This window comes from Pleurodeles waltl, chromosome 7 (genome assembly GCF_031143425.1).
Source record: "Pleurodeles waltl isolate 20211129_DDA chromosome 7, aPleWal1.hap1.20221129, whole genome shotgun sequence".
NCBI lineage: Eukaryota > Metazoa > Chordata > Amphibia > Caudata > Salamandridae > Pleurodeles > Pleurodeles waltl.
Window position 1 is genome coordinate 56,083,999 of NC_090446.1, and position 21,472 is coordinate 56,105,470.

Consider the following 21,472-nt stretch of genomic DNA (forward strand, 5'->3'; position numbering starts at 1 on the left):
CGTCCTCTTCCACACTTAAATCACTAAGAAATGCAGAGGGTTCGAAAGTGCAATTTACATCCCCTGCAATAATTAAATAGGAATTAGTTTGTATGCTGTCTAAAAAGTCGGAAAGTAGAGTTAAAATATGTGATTCTGAACCACGTGCAACAGAACGGGCATAAACATTGATAAGAGTTATGTTAAAGTTTTGATGAAAAGAAATTTGTAAGCCCATCAAGTCGGGACAATCAAATTCTAAAACCTTATAATCACATTGGAGCTTTAAATTTAAAAGAATTAAAAGTCCCCCTTTTGCACGACCGGTTGCTTTCTCTGATGGCTGTGCAGGGATATTAAAAGAGAGAAACCCATCCATACTTGATTGGCCCTCGACCCAGGTTTCTTGGAAAAGACACACATCTTGAGACTTTATGTAGGCAACCCAGTCCACATCATCCAGTTTCCTAGCAAGGCCAGCAAGATTCGAAGTCATAATGGATAACCCATTAGTTCCCGTTGCAGTCCCATGGTTTGAGGGTAGAGCATCCTTATAATTCGGCTCATTAACAAAGGTCTTATCTGATTTATCTATTGTGGATGCCACTAAATTATCCTGATTGACGGCTTTCTGGGCGGAAGACAGTCATACAGGACCATGATGCAAAAATACGCCTTCCTCCCTAGAGCCTCTCTCATTAACATGGGCAATGGGACCAGACACAGGAACCTGTTTTGAGTCAGTTAGATTAGAAACTAGCCTAATGCCTCCTCCTTTTAGCCCTTTGTGCTGTCCCTTGCGTGCAACAGAGTCAATAAGTTGGTCTGCCAAGAATTTGTCCAAAAACACAATCATAATTACATTAAGATTTGACCCAGAGGGGCTCCATCTTTCAGTTTTTAGAATGTCCGAGCGTATAACTGAAAGGCATCCCTAACGATTGCGTAGCCAGTGAATAACCTTATTAAGTCTAGACTTGTGGTCCTCAACAGACCTGGATGGCAACTTTGGGACATTAGTTAGGAAAAGAGTGTTGGCTCTGTGTCTAGGACCAATACTATTTGGAGACACATCTAAAGCACTATTCATTCTTCGAGAAGAAAAAATGCAAGCTGGATCCTTAGTTAGAGGGTTAACAAGTATCTTTCTATTAGTGAGAAAAGGGCTATCCCTTTTTATTGGTATATTGGTAGTAGGATTTTTCCGCGTAGTGGAATGACAATTCGATGGGGCAAAGAGACTACCAATAAGGTCTTCCCCGTTCCTTATCTTATCTCCACTGAGGGGAATACTGTTGCCCCCAGTGTATTTATTTTTAGGATGGATAATGTAAGAAGATATGTTCCCTTCTGCGGCCCTCCTATAAGATCCAGATCTCTGAGCATGGTAAGTTGGCCCCTCACATATATTAGCATTAGATGTAGCAGAGTCGACTACCAAAAGTCCACCTGCCCCTTCTGCCTCTGACTTATGACATTTGCATCCCAATTGTTGAGCCATATTCCCCTGGAGCAGTTTAGTTAGCTGCAATACTGGTTTCTTGATTTCATCTACTCTCTGAAGAATTAAAGGCAGTTTAGCTACACTGGCAGACGGATCTGTTTCAGGTCCTGAGCTCGCCCCCCACGACCGCAGCACCAACCTGCTGCCTCCTGCCTGTGTCCCCCGTCCACGCTGCCGTTTGCGTGTTCGAGGCCCTCCTCCACCCGCAGGCATCCTCCTGCGCCTCATCCCTGGTGGCTAGTGGGCTCACTTGACCCGTGTGCCGCTTCCGCCGTCCTGTAAGTTGTTTTTTTCGCTTTTTCTGCGCCTCGCCGCCGGCGCTTCTGCCCCCATTGTGCCCCCTTGATTGCTGTCTCCCCGATCGTGTATTGTGCCATTATTGTATTTCTGATTGTATGCTTTTCTTTTGACTGCCTTTAATTTTGCTCGTTTTCTGTGTTTTTGCCCCTTGTGCGCTCCCCGATCCCTGCCGCTGCCTCCCTGCGGCCCGCCCCCCTCGCGCCCCCATTTGCCGCTTCCTCCCACCTCCCGCCTCCCAGCTGCTCCTCCCTCCCCCTCCCTTCTTAATGGCTGGCGCTGCGCGTCGCGAGTGAGCGACCTCTGACCTGTTTCAGGTCCTGAGCTCGCCCCCCACGACCGCAGCAGCAACCTGCTGCCTCCTGCCTGTGTCCCCCGTCCACGCTGCCGTTTGCGTGTTCGAGGCCCTCCTCCACCCGCAGGCATCCTCCTGCGCCTCATCCCTGGTGGCTAGTGGGCTCACTTGACCCGTGTGCCGCTTCCGCCGTCCTGTAAGTTGTTTTTTTCGCTTTTTCTGCGCCTCGCCGCCGGCACTTCTGCCCCCATTGTGCCCCCTTGATTGCTGTCTCCCCGATCGTGTATTGTGCCATTATTGTATTTCTGATTGTATGCTTTTCTTTTGACTGCCTTTAATTTTGCTCGTTTTCTGTGTTTTTGCCCCTTGTGCGCTCCCCGATCCCTGCCGCTGCCTCCCTGCGGCCCCGCCCCCCTCACGCCTCCATTTGCCGCTCCCTCCCGCCTCCCAGCTGCTCCTCCCTCCCCCCTCCCTTCTTAATGGCTGGCGCTGCGCGTCGCGAGTGAGCGACCTCTGACCTGTTTCAGGTCCTGAGCTCGCCCCCCACGACCGCAGCACCAACCTGCTGCCTCCTGCCTGTGTCCCCCGTCCACGCTGCCGTTTGCGTGTTCGAGGCCCTCCTCCACCCGCAGGCATCCTCCTGCGCCTCATCCCTGGTGGCTAGTGGGCTCACTTGACCCGTGTGCCGCTTCCGCCGTCCTGTAAGTTGTTTTTTTCGCTTTTTCTGCGCCTCGCCGCCGGCGCTTCTGCCCCCATTGTGCCCCCTTGATTGCTGTCTCCCCGATCGTGTATTGTGCCATTATTGTATTTCTGATTGTATGCATTTCTTTTGACTGCCTTTAATTTTGCTAGTTTTCTGTGTTTTTGCCCCTTGTGCGCTCCCCGATCCCTGCCGCTGCCTCCCTGCGGCCCCGTCCCCCTCGTGCCCCCATTTGCCGCTCCCTCCCGCCTCCCGCCTCCCAGCTGCTCCTCCCTCCCCCCTCCCTTCTTAATGGCTGGCGCTGCGCGTCGCGAGTGAGCGACCTCTGACCTGTTTCAGGTCCTGAGCTCGCCCCCCACGACCGCAGCACCAACCTGCTGCCTCCTGCCTGTGTCCCCCGTCCACGCTGCCGTTTGCGTGTTCGAGGCCCTCCTCCACCCGCAGGCATCCTCCTGCGCCTCATCCCTGGTGGCTAGTGGGCTCACTTGACCCGTGTGCCGCTTCCGCCGTCCTGTAAGTTGTTTTTTTCGCTTTTTCTGCGCCTCGCCGCCGGCGCTTCTGCCCCCATTGTGCCCCCTTGATTGCTGTCTCCCCGATCGTATATTGTGCCATTATTGTATTTCTGATTGTATGCTTTTCTTTTGACTGCCTTTAATTTTGCTCGTTTTCTGTGTTTTTGCCCCTTGTGGGCTCCCCGATCCCTGCCGCTGCCTCCCTGCGGCCCGCCCCCCTCGCGCCCCCATTTGCCGCTCCATCCCGCCTCCAGCCTCCCAGCTGCTCCCCCCTCCCTTCTTAATGGCTGGCGCTGCGCGTCCGCGCCGCTGGCGCGCCAGAGGCAAGCCCATCTGCGCCCGTCCTTGCCTGGACCGCGCCCAGCGCCACCCCCCCTGGTCCTCGCGCCCCCGCATCCGCTACTCAGCCAACGAACTCCGCGCTTTCAACCCCGGCCCCTCCATGGAGTGCTTCCTGGCGTCCCCGAAGCACACGAAAGGACCTTTTACCTGCCGACCCTGCAACTTCTCATGCATCAGTACTACAAAACCAACTACTAAAACTCTCAACCCCAACCACCTGAACTGCATCCTCATCAACACCCGCTCCGCACGAAAACACGCCATCGAGCTCTGGGATTTGCTCGACTCCACTGCACCCGACGTGGCCTTCCTGACCGAAACCTGGTGGAACGACTCCTCGGCTCCGGACATCGCCATCGCCATACCGGACGGTTATAAAATCACCAGAAGGGACCGAACCAACGGAATCGGCGGCGGAATAGCCATCGCACACAAAGCTACCCTAAAAATCCACACCCACACTGACGACACCCTCAAGACAGCCGAACACCTCCACTTCCAGATCCACACGGACCCCAACACGACCCTCAGAGGAACCCTCATATACCGCCCTCCAGGACCAAGAGCCCCCTTCAGCGACACCATCGCCGACCTCGCAAGCACCCACGCCCTCACCTCCCCGGATTACATCCTCCTGGGAGATCTAAACTACCATCTGGAAAATAACAACGACGCCAACACCGCAGCACTGACCTCCAACCTCCTTAACCTCGGACGCCGCCAGCTGGTCAACACTCCCACCCACATCGCCGGACAAACCCTCGACCCCCTCTTCACCTCAAGCAACCACATCTCCTTCAGCCACACCTCCGAACTCCACTGGACCGACCATCACTGCATCCATTTTTCCTATAAGAAAACTACCAAGCAGCATCTCATCCATCTTCCCCCCTACCGCCGCTGGAGCAAAGTCACCCAAGACCAACTGACCAGCACCCTCGTCAAAAACCCTCTACCCGACGCAGCCGACCCGAACACAGCTGCCATCAACCTCCATCAATGGATCCTCGAATGCGCTAACACCTTAGCCCCTCTCAAGAAACCCTCTGCCAACCAAGGAAAGAAAAAACCAGCCTGGTTCACAGACGAACTAACCACCTCCAAAAGCCTTTGCCAGAAGCTCAAAAAGAAATGGATCCTAGAACGCACACCCGACAACCTCGCCGCCCTCAAAAACGCAAACCGTGAACACCACCAACGGATCCGCGTCGCCAAGTGCGCCCACTTCACCGAACGCATCAACAACAACGCCCACGACTGCAAAGAACTCTTCGGCATCGTGAAAGAACTCTCAAATCCAAAAGCCAACGCCAACGACATCCCGCCCTCCCAGAAACTCTGCGACGACCTCTCCACCTTCTTCCACCAGAAAATCGTGACCATCCACAACAGCTTCGACACCGGCCCACCGCCAGACCCCACCCCCGTCGTCTCCACCCGCGACTGCCGCCTCACCGCCTGGTCCCACGTGGATGATGCAGAAACCACAACAACCATGAACACCATCCACTCAGGCTCCCCCACGGACCCATGCCCTCATCATGTTTTCAACTCAGCCAACGCCACCATCGCCCCCAAACTCCGCAAGATCATCAACCTCTCATTTACCTCCGCCACCTTCCCGGACAGCTGGAAACACGCAGAAATCCAACCCCTCCTCAAGAAACCCAAGGCCGACCCCAACGATCTCAAAAACTTCCACCCGATCTCTCTCCTCCCTTTTCCAGCAAAAGTCATCGAGAAGATCGTCAACACACAACTCACCCACTTCCTCGAAGACAACTCCATCCTGGACCCCTCACAATCCGGATTCAGACGAAACCACAGCACCGAGACTGCTCTCCTCGCCGCCACAGATGACATCAGACATCAAATGGACAACGGCGAAACCTCGGCCCTCATCCTGCTCGACCTATCAGCCGCTTTCGACACAGTCTGCCACCGCACCCTACTGACCCGCCTCCAGGAAGCCGGCATCCAAGACAAAGCCCTCCACTGGATCTCATCCTTTCTCTCCGACAGAACTCAGAGAGTCCGACTCTCCCCCTTTCGCTCCAAAGCCACCAACCTCATCTGCGGCGTCCCCCAAGGATCCTCCCTCAACCCCACATTGTTCAACGTCTACATGGCCCCCCTCGCCAAACTGGCCCGCCAGCATCACCTCAGCATCATCTCCTACGCCGACGACACCCAGCTCATCCTCTCCCTTACCAAAGACCCACTCACCGCCAAAACAAACCTCCACGAGGGACTAAAATCCATAGCCGAATGGATGAACAACAGTCGCCTGAAACTCAACTCCGACAAGACGGAAATCCTCATCCTCGGGCGCTCTCCCTCGGCCTGGAACGACTCTTGGTGGCCTGCGGACCTCGGACCACCACCCACCCCTGCCAGCCACGCAAGAAACCTCGGCTTCATCCTGGACCCGGCCCTCACCATGTCCAAACAGGTCAGCACCGTCTCCTCCGCCTGTTTCAACACCCTCCGCATGCTCCGCAGAATCTTCAAGTGGATTCCAACAGAGTCCAGAAAGATGGTGACCCAAGCCCTCGTCAGTAGCAGACTGGACTACGGCAACGCACTCTACACAGGCATCCCAACCAAAGACATCAAACGACTCCAGCGCATCCAAAATGCTTCCGCCCGTCTGATCCTAGACATACCCCGCCGATGCCACATCTCCCCTCACCTGAGAGAACTCCACTGGCTCCCGGTAGAGAAGAGGATCACCTTTAAACTCCTCACCCACGCTCACAAGGCACTGCACAACACCGGACCTTCCTACCTCAACTCCAGACTAAACTTCTACGCACCCACACGTCAACTTCGATCCGCCAACCTCACCCTCGCCGTCGTCCCCCGAATCCAGCGAAAGACCTGCGGCGGCAGATCCTTCTCCTTCCTCGCCGCCAAGACCTGGAACTCTCTCCCCACATCTCTACGCCAGACCCAGGACCTCCTCGCCTTCAGGAGACTCCTCAAGACCTGGCTCTTCGACCGCTAACTGCAGCGTACCCCCCCCCCAGCGCCTCGAAACCCTGACGGGTACATAGCGCGCTTTATAAATATCGTGATTGATTGATTGATTGATCAGAACACATAGCAATAGTAGTAGGAGGGGAAGTGGCAGCTTCAGTAGTTATGACAGCTGTATAGGGGTCGTGGGCCTCAATCAAATCGCTTCCCTCAGACAGAAGCTCAAAGCGATTTTTACATGGAATATTAGGGGCCAACCTTATCTCAGGACTCAATGGTAGGGGTATACGTTCTATTTCCTCCACGTGCAAAATCCCCTGAGTTTGTGAAGGATTAGAGGTACTGCTACAAGCCACGATACCTTGTTGAAGTGAGGGAACAGTGGCATTTACAGTAGATGACTTCCCTACGCAATCTGTTAAACCCCCAGAAATCGCTGATCGAACTTTTCTGTTCTTGGTGAAAAACTCCTGGATCTTTTTAGGTTGGAGTGGAGGCTTGTTTGGGGGCAAGAGGCCATGAGTACCTAGTTCGCTATTAAGTATAGCCTCCACCTCCTCAAATAGTAGATCAATCTCATCAAGTGATTTCGGTTCCCCTTGAGCAAGCTTAATAGTTAATTTCCTAGGTCGCTTTTTCTGCTTTTTTATACCTTCCAATGGTGCCGGCGGGCCAACAGCCTTTCTTTTCCCCATAATCCGAGAATAAAAAATAACAGGAAGATATAGCCGGGAAACTGTGGTCGTATCCGGTCTCTTGGCAACAAGACGCTCCTTCTGGCAGGCAAGCTGTGGCTTAGGCCGAATCAGGCTCCAGGATCTGGATGAAGAAGTAAAGAGACAGGGCCCAGCCCGGCCTCAGTCGATTGAAGACGGGCGGTCAGATTTAAAGGGCTCCTGCCCTTTGATGTGAAAGTCTGTGCCTCGGCCCCCGGGCGCGCCCACACGCGTCCCGCGAGGCGGGAGTGCTATTCCAGATTTAAAGGGCTCCTGCCCTTTGATGTGAAAGTCTGTGCCTGTGCCTCAGCCCCCGGATCAGCTGTGCGCGTCCCGCGAGGCGGGAGCGCTATTCCAGATTTAAAGGGCTCCTGCCCTTTGATGTGAAAGTCTGTGCCTGTGCCTCGGCCCCCGGATCAGCTGTGCACGTCTGCCAACACTTTATTCAGACTCACACCTTCCAGGATCGAGAAAATCCAGCCGTTCGCTCCATTGCTTTTACGCCACCGAGGTTTAATCAAGTAAATTCAATTTCGCTGTCATGGGGGCAGGAGGAGACGTTCTCCGGGAGACTGTGCATGCCCACAATATGTCAAGGACTGCCACCATTGTGCAATGGATGCCCAAAATATACCGTGAATTACCACCATCATGCCAAGATAACCATTATGCCAGCACCTGGCTAATTGTGCAATCTGTGCCCACAATATGTCAGGTAGTATTAGCATACCGGGATGACTCTCAGTATGTGATGGATGAGCACAACAGTGTCATCGATGTACATGAAGTGTGCAGTTTCATGCCATGTAGTCTATCAGTGTGCTCTTTTGTTGGAGGAGTTGTGAGGCTACATGAGATGCTCCATATATCTGAAGGTGATGTCCAAAAATCGCTATATTTTGAAAATAAGTTTATTACACCCCTGATGGTTAAGCCCCTGGAACGTCTTGGCTGTGGAGTAATCTACTTATAATTTGTCGAGAGGTAGAGCTCATTTTGATGCGTTTTGGAAGACCACCCTGGACCATCGGTGGACTTCTCCACATTGATTGTGTATTGTGTCGCAATAGGCTCTAACCTAAGGGCCTCTTCCTGTAACTGAATGAGTTGAGGATGCAATATTGTTCATATTCCGACTTATTTTATTATACGTCAAGGTGTTCCCATTTAAGATACTCAGAGAAAATTGCGGGGGCTCTGCTCAACTACGCTGTACTTGATTAGAAAAGCAACCGTTCATGTGTTTTGGGGAGGGGGTGATAGGTTGTTGGATCAAGGGGGACTTTGGAGCAGATATGCCGTTCCTCGAAGCAGGATACTATAAAATTTGGACTTATATGATATATGAAAATGTCTTTAGCAAAAACACATTTTATAAAAATACAAAAACAAATCTTTCATTCAAACTTTTACTTTGTGTTGGTATGATGCCTCTCGAATATACACACATTAATCTGAAAAAACAGCGTTTTAAAGGATTGCCACTGTACGGATTTCTATAGGTACAAACGCACTCTTCAAAAAACAGTGCCACAGAGGCCTGCAGGATTCGATTCAGAAGGAGCAACAGAAATAATACACCATTGCTGCAAATATTAGGCTCCTAGCCAGGTATGCTACTGGTCATTTTGGTCAGGAGGTCCGGCTAGCACTCAAGGTTATGAACTTGTGTGTCTGGTTTGAAAAACTCTGTCCAAGGTCAGCCAAATGTAGTTCAGGGAAAATACTGTGAACACCTCCCACAGGTAGAAAAGAATGAGTAGCATCTTCACTAGTGACCCATTACAGGTGCTCAGAAGGCACACTACCAACAGTAAAGAGAAGTGTACCAGAACACCGTGCTTGAGAATTGCATAAAGGGTAAAACATAGGAGTTTGATGTAGATATGGGCCTTAGTAAGAGGTTACAGTGTGAAGAACAGCTTCCTGCTACAGGCAGACTGAAATGCAAGTGCATATGCTCCATCTACAAATCTAGGCAGAGAACACCCTCAGCTATATACACTAATATACAGGACTTAGCACTCACTGGTTTTCAGGTTATTATAAGGACCAAACCAGCTGTAAAACAGGGGAGTCTTGTACAGTAGAGGGAATGCGATATACAACAGGGGATCATCCTTTATACAGCTCACTTGTTGCAGTATCAGAGGGTACTTCTGGCATACAGGCAACACTAGCAGGACAGTGAGGAGGGATAGTTCTATCTGTAGCATGAACTACATGCAGGGCCACTGAAAGTATGTGATTCTGCAGCCATGACAGTTCCCATATTTATGGATTTGCCTCATTGCCTCTTAATGTTCTCGTTTTTTAGGTCAAGCTTGCAGTTCTCCCACCGCACGCCCAACACTATCACTCATTCATGGGCTTGCCTTTCAAAAATCCTTTGTTATCATTGGTAAATGCTTTACGTTTGTCCCCTTGGCCAATGACCTTGTTACATGGATAATTGCACGTTTGCCGATACGTTTGACTGCAAGCAAACTTCTTTTTTCCTTTTGTGTCTCTCCCTCGTGCTCATGGTGGCCATGGCGCTTTGAATCGGCTCACTTATGTCAACTGTTTTACTTTTCATTTTCAATTTACGTGGTAGGAAAAGTCATGTTATGAGTTTACAGTGCTAATAGCTCTAACTCGAGCAAACGCGAGACCCACTGCATTGTTATATTTTGTTGCCCTCGATATCTATGAGGCAACTGGAGTTTCTAATTTCCTGTCTTCACAGAAGTTTCCATGTAACTTTAGTCATTTCGTACAGCTCATTCAGGGTAGACAGGTTGTGTTTAGCTAGAATATCCTTAATATGGTTCACTGTAGGGAATTGACAGCTCTGTACTAACATGAAATCTTATGGTTTTATTATCTACCCCAAGGCTGTACAAAAATAAGTGATGTGATTAACTGTAGTTAGAGATTTAACTAACATGATTCAAAATTCCAGTCTTGTTAGGCTTTGTAGTGTTGCTTTCCGTAAATTAAAAATCTTCCGGATTCTATTTAGAAACACTGTTTCTGCTTTATTAATTATATGTGTGCGGAGGTGGAAGTAACAAGCCAAGAGCTGGAACCCATTTAGTGTTAGCCACCATTAAAATTGGACCCATTGCATCACATATTTTAATGCTAAGCTTTTTATTGATCCTGTTGTTGCTGCCACTTTCTGACGCAAATGTGTCAAATGAGCTTTCCAATTTAATTTGTCAGTAATAACCCCCTAACTATGTAGAATTTGAAACATGCTCAATTTTGTCCAGACCAATAGACCAGCTATATTTAGGCTTTTGACATCCAAATGACATAACTTTTTTTTTTTTTAATATTGACCTGTAAATCATTATCCATGTTATAGGAATATCCCCTGGTCAGTTGCTCTTGAAGTCGACACTGTGTGGTGGAAAGAATAACTAAATCATCGGCATATGCCATACATTTGATTTTGATGTTGGCTAGTTTGGGTGTGTCACCCCCATCATTTTCAAGCACCGTTGCAAGATCTCAAATGTATAAGCTAAATAATAGCAGGACCAAAATACTGCTCTATTTTAGTCCCTTCTGGGTGTTAATCTTTGGTTACAGCCCTCTGCCATTCGACAGTTTCACCCTTACGCAGCTGTCACTGAAGAGATCAATTGTGATCTTTCAGAGGCTTTGGTTGAGCCCCTAAAATCCGGCTTTACCCACAGCTTTAATCAATGTACTTTTCTGAATGCAGTTGAGAAATCGTGGAAGCAAATTGTTCTCCTTGAATCTTCCTACTTTCTGAGTTAAGATGGACTAGTTTGTCTGCGATGTCCATGTAATAAAAAAACGGACACAGGCACAAACACAAAGCAAATCTTATAGTGGACTTTCTTCTGCTTGACTATATTTCCTCTTATCTTTGCACTAGGCTCACCCAGAAGTTTCAAAGTCAGGAGATTTTTATTGTAACATTGTATCTAGCAAACTACACAGAGCACTCCATGAAGTGTATTTTTTTCTAGAATTTGACAAAGTGTTTAACCACATTCTGATTTATAGTTGCCTTCTGTTACATAATATTATCCAAGGCAACTTGGAATTCTCTTTTCAAAGGTGAGAAAACCAGGTCTTAAGAATGGGGGTGTATGGCATGTTTCCATTAGTGATCAAGGTAACTGTTCCATAACTTCCCCTTCGTTGCCAGTGAATTTTGCACTCCCACAATATTGCAGGCGATGGTTGAAATGTCATCAATTTGTTGCTGACTAATTGCTTTATTTAGAGTGAGTTGGTAGCAGAGCTTCTGCCACAAATCAGTATAGGTTGTGTTCTGGTTTCTTCAGGACTTGGCCTGCCAGTTCGTGCTGGACTGATCTCCTGAGGAGTAGGTTCAAGACTAATTCGCACATTGCTGGGTCCAAACTCAGGTGGCATGGTGGGGGACAAATGAGGATTTGGATACAATCCCGAGCAATTGCCAGTGGCTGAGAATAATTCAAGCATTACATTCATCACTTTGTTGTTTTTCATTAAATTGGACCACCAAGCGCTAAATGAAGCCCTAAGTTCTGTATGAAAATGATGGGAGTTATCAAATAATTTTTAAAGGATGCAAAAGTGTCTTTACAATTTGAAAAGAAAGGTAGATGCATGTAAGTTGATGTTAGAAAATAGATGGTCCTCGGTGGGATGGCTAGCACTAAATACCTTCAATATGTCTTAAGAGTATTAAAAAACCTCTGATCCGGAGTGGGTTAAGAAGAGTTTTTTCAATATTTTCAATACAGCTCCTTGAAATATTTGCTCTACTGCAGTAGAGTAACTGCTATGGTCTTAAGAGGTCTGACTAATACTGGATATAGTGTTGTATTCTAAAAGCGTTCTGCAATTTTATGTTGATCCAATAGATGAATATGTGTATTTCCTTTTAATTACCACCCATCCAGCTGACTGCAGTAACTTCTGTCTTGGACAGGGATGGATGGACCATTGCCGTACTGAGGATGCTGAAAGAGAAAATGTTTCGCTTTCTTAGCCAAGGATGATTCTTTAGTTGTGATACATTTAGGCCCTGATTACAAGTTTGGCGGATGGGAAAACCCATCTGCTAAACTCCCGATAGGGTGGCTGCCACTGTAGTGGCGATCTCCCCGCCAGCCTTGTTATGACTTTCCCTCTGGGCTGACCATATGTCTCTTTGCAGTTCAATTGTAAGGAACCTGCAACCATACATATTTTCTTCAGAATTTTAGTAAACCATATTAATGCAGTGGTACAGTCCTTAGCTGCTTCAACAATGTCGACTGACCCCTTGATTTGATGTAGGTGCACAATACAGATGGCTCTATTGGTATCAATGTATTTTAGGGGGACTCTAACCTCCAGTGTTCACACTGGAAATTTTAGACACCTGGGTCTGTTTCAGTGTCAACTACACAGACAGTTAACAACAGCTCTTAACATTCCTAACCCTCCCAAGAAACTGAGTGGATCTATTGCCTCTGCTTTCATAAGTGGAGCAAGCTATAATATGGTAAAGGGGTGGCATGCATCACCTCCATGAATCCCATTCAACATTTCTTGTGAGTAGCATAGTGAGTGTGAGAGCCTTACAAACACCAAGTTAGAGTCATTCTGTGCAATGTTCTCATTGCCACATAATGGGCTTTGCTGGCCATTGATGAGAGAGGACGAAGCCTTCTTTTATGATCTTCTGCCTTTTGGTCCTTGGGCCACACCTGTCAATACTTGAGAGGGTGCTCAAAACTCCCTCTGACCTTAATTACAGTAGCATGTAGCTACAGATGGGATATGGTCAATCAGAGGCTCCTCCTCTGTCATTTTCAGTTTCTACTAACATGGCACCTTAGTTGTACAACCTAAGTAACAACCTAAGATTGTTCTTTAATGTATTTAATTCATTAATGATATACCCTTACTTTCTCAAACTTTGAACTTCACAGCTGATTCCCAGTGTCCCCATTGGCACAGACGTACCCTATGGATCAGTGGAACACTGAATATAATTGCGGTCCTGGCTTTTGTAGGCTGTGGTGTTTGGGGTAAGTACTGAACTTGTAAAAAAATGTAAAAATTTTGCACATGAGCGGCTTTGATAGAAGGTCTAATAAAGTGTTGTTTCTGTGGATTTAAATCCAATACTTCGGGTTTCAAACCATGAACAATTTTGTTGCATACATCTTAAGCACTGGCTAACAAATAACTATATTCTTAACCAAGAGCTAGGAATAGAAGCAAAAAACAGTGCTATCTACAAAGGCAACTTGCACTTGTAAGTAATTTACACATGTACTTTACTCTTTACCCTTTTGATTACATTTACTACTCATGAATATTCAAAATATCTGACTGTAAAGTTACTCAAAAGTATAGACTTAGGTGTCTCCACCCCCTGAAAAAGTTACTACTGCGAGGAAAGAATCAGTATGAAGTCCAGCACCACCCATTGTCATGCATTTCACTGCAACACCCTCACATAGAATAGAATAGAATTAGGGTAATTTGAAATTAAATGACATTGTTTAAAATATTTACAAAGATAAATAAATGTAATGTAATATTAAAAAATATCTAAAAATTGTACATATTTATTACTTAATTATTATACAATATTGTTGCAACCTTTTTTGAATTTACAAATTAATGTAACATTTTCATTAAAATATATAACTAAACAATTGATTCACTTTTCTGTAAATTAATTTTATAATTCATACTTCAGAAAAATAATTGTATGTATTGTATTTAAATTAATTATTTATATATGTTAAAATTATGTTCATAGTGCTGTAGCATTTTGTCTTTTGTTCTACATTTAAAATATATATTAATTTAGTTTACATCAATATTTAACATACAAATACTTTTACTAACTTTTTCTTTTTTACTTTTCTTTGTATTTTATTATACACAGCTCACCCTCCCAACACCAGAGTCTCCCTATGGCAGTGCTTCCAAAACGTTTTTGAACAGCAAACTTTTGCAACCCCCCCTAGCTTTATTGGACATGAGGTGGTTGATTATTTATTGTAACTAAAGCATCATGTGGTAGTCCATTGTCATTTAGGGGCATCACATTTTCCATTGAAATAGCCACTAAATTTGCACAGACACACCATATTGTTCTGATAAAACTATATTGCACACAAATGATAATGTTTGGAAATTGGGTTACAGCCTTTACATTCACACTGCCTGGTCCCCAGCAAGATTGTTACATAACGTACTTTACTTTTCTTTCACTGATTGCAAGGTGATAGGAGACTGTAAACACAAATCTCCATGTTAAAAATATAAGGGACAATTTATCAGATGCCATAGCCTGATACTTGACCTCTGCCTTTGAAGTGTAGCAAATGTGACAAGATAAATGCAGAATTTGATAGGAAAGGCATCTTTAATTATTGCTTGGAGTTTTCTGACTGACCAAAAATCGGGATGGGGTTTGATACCCATAGTCTGGGAAACTCTGCCCTATGGTAAAGTATATGGAAAATGTAAAAAGCTTGATTAACTTGAAAAAAAATAGTAAAAAGATTGTTATGTTAAATATTAACATACAATATTATGATATATTATTTTCAAATGTAGAACAGAAGAAAAATGCCAGTGCACTAGTAACTTTTTAAAATAAAATGTTTATGAATTTAACTATATTAAATTACAAAAAAGTTTTGAAGTCTAATTTAAAAAATACATTCCCACCTACAGTAAAACATATTTTTATTATGCATTAATTATTAAAAGTGATGTATAGAATTAAAAGTAATGTAATTATACTTTAATACAAAATTAATGTTACAGTAAGTTTATAAAAATATTGTATAATTAATAATAAATATGTAGTACTTTTAATTTTTTAGTAATAAACTCAGCTTGGGGGCGTGGCCAAGATGGCAGCTGGGATGGATGCATGGTGAGGAGCTCTGCGTGGCTCGCTCCACCGACTTTATTCTGGAGACCAGCGACCCCCTCTAGAACGTTTCGGTTGTCACCCTGGAGGTTTCCACGCAGCCGGGACAGGGCTGCAGCAGTGAGCATTGGTGACTGCCAGATTTCACTGAGGGTGCAGCGGCATCTTCTACTAGGCCCCAGCTAGGGCCTCACGTGATCCCTCAACCCCGCTGAACAGTAGGGTGAGCCCCCTGGATGGATGTGCAGAGGTGGGAAAAGGCGTTGTTCTCTTTACTGCGCAGGTGTAGGAACAATCCACTTTGGGCCCCTGCACCACAAGTGTTAGTGAACAGCATGTGGAGACTTCAGGGGCCCTCCTGCACCTGCTCCAGGCAGTTGGCACTGTGCTATCAGGCCAACACTGTACTAGGGCCCAATGTCAATGTGCCAGCCTGCCAACTTGCATCTCCCCCCTTGCAGGAGAGGACATATGCCCTTCGTGACTGGGTGGGATACGATTGCCTTGGTGGGCACATTTGAGTTTCCACTGGTGTCATGCATGGGAGACCAGGCTGAGGGATGCCTCGATAGGCCTCTACAGACTGCTACCTTTTCTGCACCCCACCCTTCCCAGGGGATGAGTACTGCCTGGGGCACTGTCATGTGATAGGCTTAGAGGTTTCTTGCTGGCCCCACTTCGAGTGAGACCGGGGCACTTCTCCTTGCTTGGACACCTTACTAGCTTGCATTGCACTGAACACCGGCATCTACCTCCATAGCCATTGTTAAACAGCACTGTCTGAGGGGTGGCCTAAGGGCATGGGGGCCTCACACCCCCGACATATGTCATGACTTGGATAGCTGTAGCCACCACTACACCCTCTGGCATGCCGTCATCTGAGGACAGGTTTGGTGAGTTGTGAGAGGCCATTAGGGACATCAAGGCTACATTGGACCCTAAATTGGATGCCTTGATCACTGAGAAGAGCCTTCTTAGGGCCGATAAGGCCAAACTGAGATATAGGTTGGAGCCCAATGAATCTGTACACACTGGCCTGTGCCCCCTCAGTGGTAGAGATTGCAATCCAAAATAAAGGCTCTCCAGACAGAGGTGACACTGCTTCGCAGCAAGGCTGAGAATTGCTTAAGGCAAAATAACATCCCCATAGTGGGGCTCCCGGAGGGAGCATAGGACCCAACATGGACCTTTTTCCTGAGGACTAGCTGCTTAATACTGTGCTCGATGGAAAGCGGTCCAATTTTTTCTCAGTGGACTGCACCCAGAGGTCCCTGGTAGATCACCTTCCCCCCAGGGCTTTGCCCCAACCAGTGGTGGCGCGGCTCTTCAACTAAATAGCCGCTTTTCCCAGGCCTTCACGGTCACATGAGAATTGACCTTTTACTCTGCAACCCTACTATGCCACTACTCATCCGATCTGCTGAATACTTGGGCCATACATTGTCGGACCACAATCCCAATGTTGCACTGGGGTAGGAGGTGGAATTTTATCCCCATGTGGAAGCGGCATATTCAGGCACTCCTGGATAACGTGTTTCGGGGACATATGAGCACCCATGTTCTCCGGTACTTTGAGTTCAACAAGGGCACTGCAACTGACAGATGGGTGGAGTGGGATGCCTTTAAGTTGGTGACATGGGGTGTCTGTATTATGAATGAATAAGATGTGAAACTGGCATTACAGTGGGAGTTAGTAGCCACAGAAACTGGTTTACGTAAGGGAGAGATTCGGGCAGGAGAGGGTAGGTGTCAGTTTGATGAACTTACCACTCTCAGGACAGAATACAGGGCATTAGTAAACAGACTTTTGGAAGCTAGATTATGAAGACTATGGCCCTCATTATGATCATGGTGATGTTAACCGCCGTATTCATGCTGGCGGTCATTTCACTGACTGCCAGCCCCACTGGGACCCCGCCAACCGCATAGAGAACATTCTGCGGGGCCAACGAGCGGAAACATTGTTTCCGCCCGCCGACCCAGCAGAATGCATGGCCGGGACATTGCCTGCGGCTCCACATGGATCCGGCGTCAATGCCTCTGTGCAGCGGGTGCAGCTGCATCCGTCGCGCAGATCACTGCCCGTAAATCGGGCAGTGACCTGCGGGATGGGGAACTGCACAGGGGCCCCTACACTGCCCATGCTAAGTGCATGGGCAGTGCAGGGGCCACCAGGGGGGCCCCAGGGCACCCCTTCCGCCAGCCTTTCCCTGGTGGGGGACCCTGCCAGGGAGGCTGGTGCCAGAAGGGATCATTATCCGAGAGGCAGCGCTACCCTGTCAGACAATGATTCCCTTCACCATCAGGCTGCCTGTTGGCAGCAGCCTGGCGGTGGAGGAGGGCTGCCATAGGCGGCCCTCCCTGTATTCTTTATATGGCGGTTCAGAACGCCATTCCAGTGGCGGTCTTTTCACCTGCCGCCGGCATGGCGGTCTGAACCACCCGGGATCATAATGGCCCCCTATGTATCAAACAGCATGCAAAGGGTGACAAAGCGGGGCGTATCCTACCATGGTTGTTGCACTTGAAGGTTGATAGACCAAGCTAAAAGCAATTAGGTCCTCCACAGGCGACGTACTTACTGCACCGCTGGACATCAATGTAGCCTTTTCTGATTATTATAGATTCCTTTTTCGGGATTATGATGGGGTTTAGGAGCTCGATTTGTTGGCTTTGCTGGACAATTTACCAATCCCTTGCCTGAACCCCCTCTAATTCCATGCCCTTGATGAGTCGTTATCTCCTGATGAGGTTTACCTGGCAAAAGCCCAGATGGTGCGCAATAGAACCCCAGGGACTGATGGGCTCCCTGTAAAATTTTATTCAGTTTACCGGGCTACTGTCACTCCGAAGCTACTTCACCTCTTTCAATTAGCCAAGGATAATGGCACCCTTACTGCATCCAAGAGAGAGGCATTGATTGTAGTCCATCTCAAACCAGATAGGGACCTATCAGCTATTGTACTATTGACTCCTCTCCCGGCTGAAAACAAACTGGAAGGTCCTTGCAAAGGTAATAGCAAATCAGCTATAACCATATGTCGCTACATTGGTCCCCCATGACCAGAATGGTTTCGTCCCCAGGAGAAGCACGTTCCTCAATCACCGATGTTTGTTTTGCCTAGTGGATGAATTCACCCCTGAGGCGCCTCCATGTGTGGCACTCTCGTTAGATAGTGATAAAGCCTGTGACAACCTGGGCTGGCCTTATCTGGTTGCATGCTATGATGTATGCGGAAGGGTCCAGAGATATTGAGGTAGGTAGATCTCCTGCATATGGGGCCAGTTGCAAGGATGCGCACAGGCAACGAAACCTCTGAGCAGGGGCAGATCAGATAGGATGCCGGCTCTCTCCGGTTGTATTTGCTTTGGCACTGGAACCATTGGCAGGACCGTTCCAAAAGAGGAGTCCCCAATGTGCTATACAGAGAGGTGACTCTTGGCAGGCAATCTTGCTCTATGCAGATGACACAGTAATTTGTCTCTATGACCTGCACAGAGACTTGCCCCAGGCAATGGAGATGCTGGATGACTTCTGCAGGGCTTCTGCCTTCAGATTAAACTGGATTAAGTCCTGCCTCTTTGTCTTGCACAGACTCTCTTAGTTTATGCTAAAGGGACCATGTTTCTGGAGGCTGCTCTGGCAATGCAACACTTTCTGCTACTTCGGGGGTGAATGTCTATCATGCTGAGCGGGATCTGATTGAAGGTAACCTGAGAAAGGTCTTGTCGAGGGTGCATTGCTCTTTGATGTTCTGGAACTCCTTACCGCTCTTCCGAATGGGTAGAGTTTCAATTGCGAAAATGCTAACAATGCGCGGCTGCTTTATCATTTTTCAGCACTGTCTTTCTTCCACCCTCAATGCTTTTTCTGGGAACTCTCTGCCTTGATTTAGGGTACCAAGAGGAAAAGTGTGGCTTTACAAAAGTTGTTTGCCCACTGGAGAAGGTAAGTCTGGGAGCTCCTCTCCATGAGCTGCGTTATGCTGCTTCACAGTTACAATGTACCATGCAATGGCTTGCGACGGCCCCTACTCCCAAGCATTCATTCATTCATACATTCATTGTCTGAGATGTGGAAGGCCACTTCACCGTAGACTGGCTTATGGACCCTCGGCGAGACCCCCTGAGGATGGGACGTCTCGTCAAAGTAACCAAACTTCGTTAGGACAAGTATGTGACTCCACGGCAACTCTGGCACTGTGTGTGCTTTCTGCGTTTGGGGAGGTTGTTGTCCGTTACAATATAGGCCCTTGGACAAAGGTGGGCATCCTTGTAGCGGGCAGCCTGCATGAGAATAAACTCCTGATGTCCTTCCAGGACATCAGAGGGCACTACTACATTCATGAGGGCTGGTTTTTGATTTACAGTGTCCTGATGGAAGCCACTGTGGCTGCGTGGGGTCAGAGCATAACAAACCCACCACTTCTTATGTGTTACAATTATTCTTTGAGCATGGTATGGGCAAGCACGCAGTAACACTATTATACAACAGGTTATTGGAACCTCACAATCCGAACCTCTATGTTATGTGGGATAAGTGGCGTCTGTCTTCTGGACAGGAATTTAGGGACAGGCAGAGGTCCCATGTTCCAGGGTGTCTCTAGGAATTCTCGACTGAAATACACCCAGTTAAGATATGTGCATCAGCATATCTTACCCCTATGTAACTCCATTGCATCTTTCTGGGAATAACCCCAAAATGCCCCCGATGCCCCTGCTTAGAGGTTGACTTTTATGATAGGTTGTGGGTCTGCCCGGAAGTTGAGCGATATTGAAGAGAAGCTATCCAGACCCTCTGTGATACTATGGGCCGTCTCTTACAGTTTGATCACCTCCACTCCAGTTTGGCCTGATAGCTCGTACACGCAGGACTAAACATGCTACTAAATCTGTTGACTTGGTGTTCATCCTTCTAAAGCGCTGCATAGCAATGGCCTAGAAGTCTTCGGTGGTACCCTCACTGTCACTCTGGTTGAAAGATCTGAAATGGGCATCTGCTGAGACAGACAACTGTGGTGTTCACTCCCTTTGCGACAAGAAGTGGTACCTCTGTTGGATGCTTGAGACACATAGCTCGGCACTCTGTTGGCAAGGACGGACAAGAGACCACCTCGAAACCGAGTACTCATTGATTGATGCTTCTTGCTATACAATGGGACCCCCCATTGGAGGCTTCCTTCCGACGACTGACAACACATCATTGGATGGTGTGGCCATACCAGTGCTGCCCATTCCACACACTTACTAATGGGACACTTGGGGCACTCTCTCTCTGGACCCCCTTGCAGGGCTTGATGTTGGTCTTCCCTCTCACTCGGTGGCAGGGACACACAGAGATACTGCCCTCTCTTGCAAGATGCCAAAGGTCGATTTTCATCAGGAAAACCCCCCACCCTATCTACTTACCAAATTTGGATTCACAATTCCACAGAAACTCCTGCAATAGAAAGAGAGAAAAGATTAAAACAGGAAGCACCAAATAACAACAAACACTAACAAAGGACTACCGTATTCTTGGACCACAGGACAGGATCACAGAGAATTGGGACCAATCACAAGAAAGAAAGGGAGGAGAAAAGGACATCACGGCCACCCGGAGAAGAGCGCGGGGAGAGACGAGCCAAGCAGCAAGATGCAAACTGGAGAAGACCAGTTGGAAGCTGATGAGCCAGGCGGGACAACCAGCCCTGACGAAGCGCCTAACCTGTGGAGCTAAGAGCGGTACACTCCCCTGGAGGATGCTGGAGAGTGGATGAGGCTTTAAGGGAAGGGATTGTGTTTGTTTGGGGAGGTGGGATGGTCATGCTGTGGGTTACAGGCACTAAAGATATTGCGTTGGCACTTTGGCCTTATAGTTTCTTTTTTGCTCTATGTTGAGCACTATTTTGTCCTAAAAACCACTGGGCTGGAGTTCATGTTTTTAGACCAGCTCCCTAAAATGAGGATAGCACCTAAATACCCAGCAAAGTTAACAGGGCAGATACTGGAAGCCTTGTGACCCTTGAAATAAGAGTGACAGCGGAGAGTGGTCAAAGGAAGGAGAACATTACTCCGAAACATTCATTTGTTTCTTGTCTTTCCCCTCCCCTGATTATTTTAATATGCATGATGGTTTCTGATTGGCCTCATGGGAAAGAATCCCACACGACCCTAGAGAGCACACAATGGGTGTGGTGACGGATAAGTATAGATAATTAACTGGTTTGCATACTTACCGCTATTTCTCTTTTCTTGAGAATCCGGGGTGA

The 21,472-nt window shown here is 47.6% G+C and overlaps 1 protein-coding gene across 1 annotated transcript in view; it reads left to right on the plus strand.

Moving 5' to 3' along the window:
- LOC138247178 (killer cell lectin-like receptor subfamily B member 1B allele A) overlaps window positions 1–21,472 on the plus strand; it is a 344,850-nt gene that overhangs the window by 92,043 nt on the left and 231,335 nt on the right. The window contains exon 3 of the mRNA XM_069201923.1: window positions 13,252–13,350. Coding sequence (XP_069058024.1) covers window positions 13,252–13,350 — 99 coding nt within the window. The remainder of the gene's footprint in view (window positions 1–13,251; window positions 13,351–21,472) is intronic.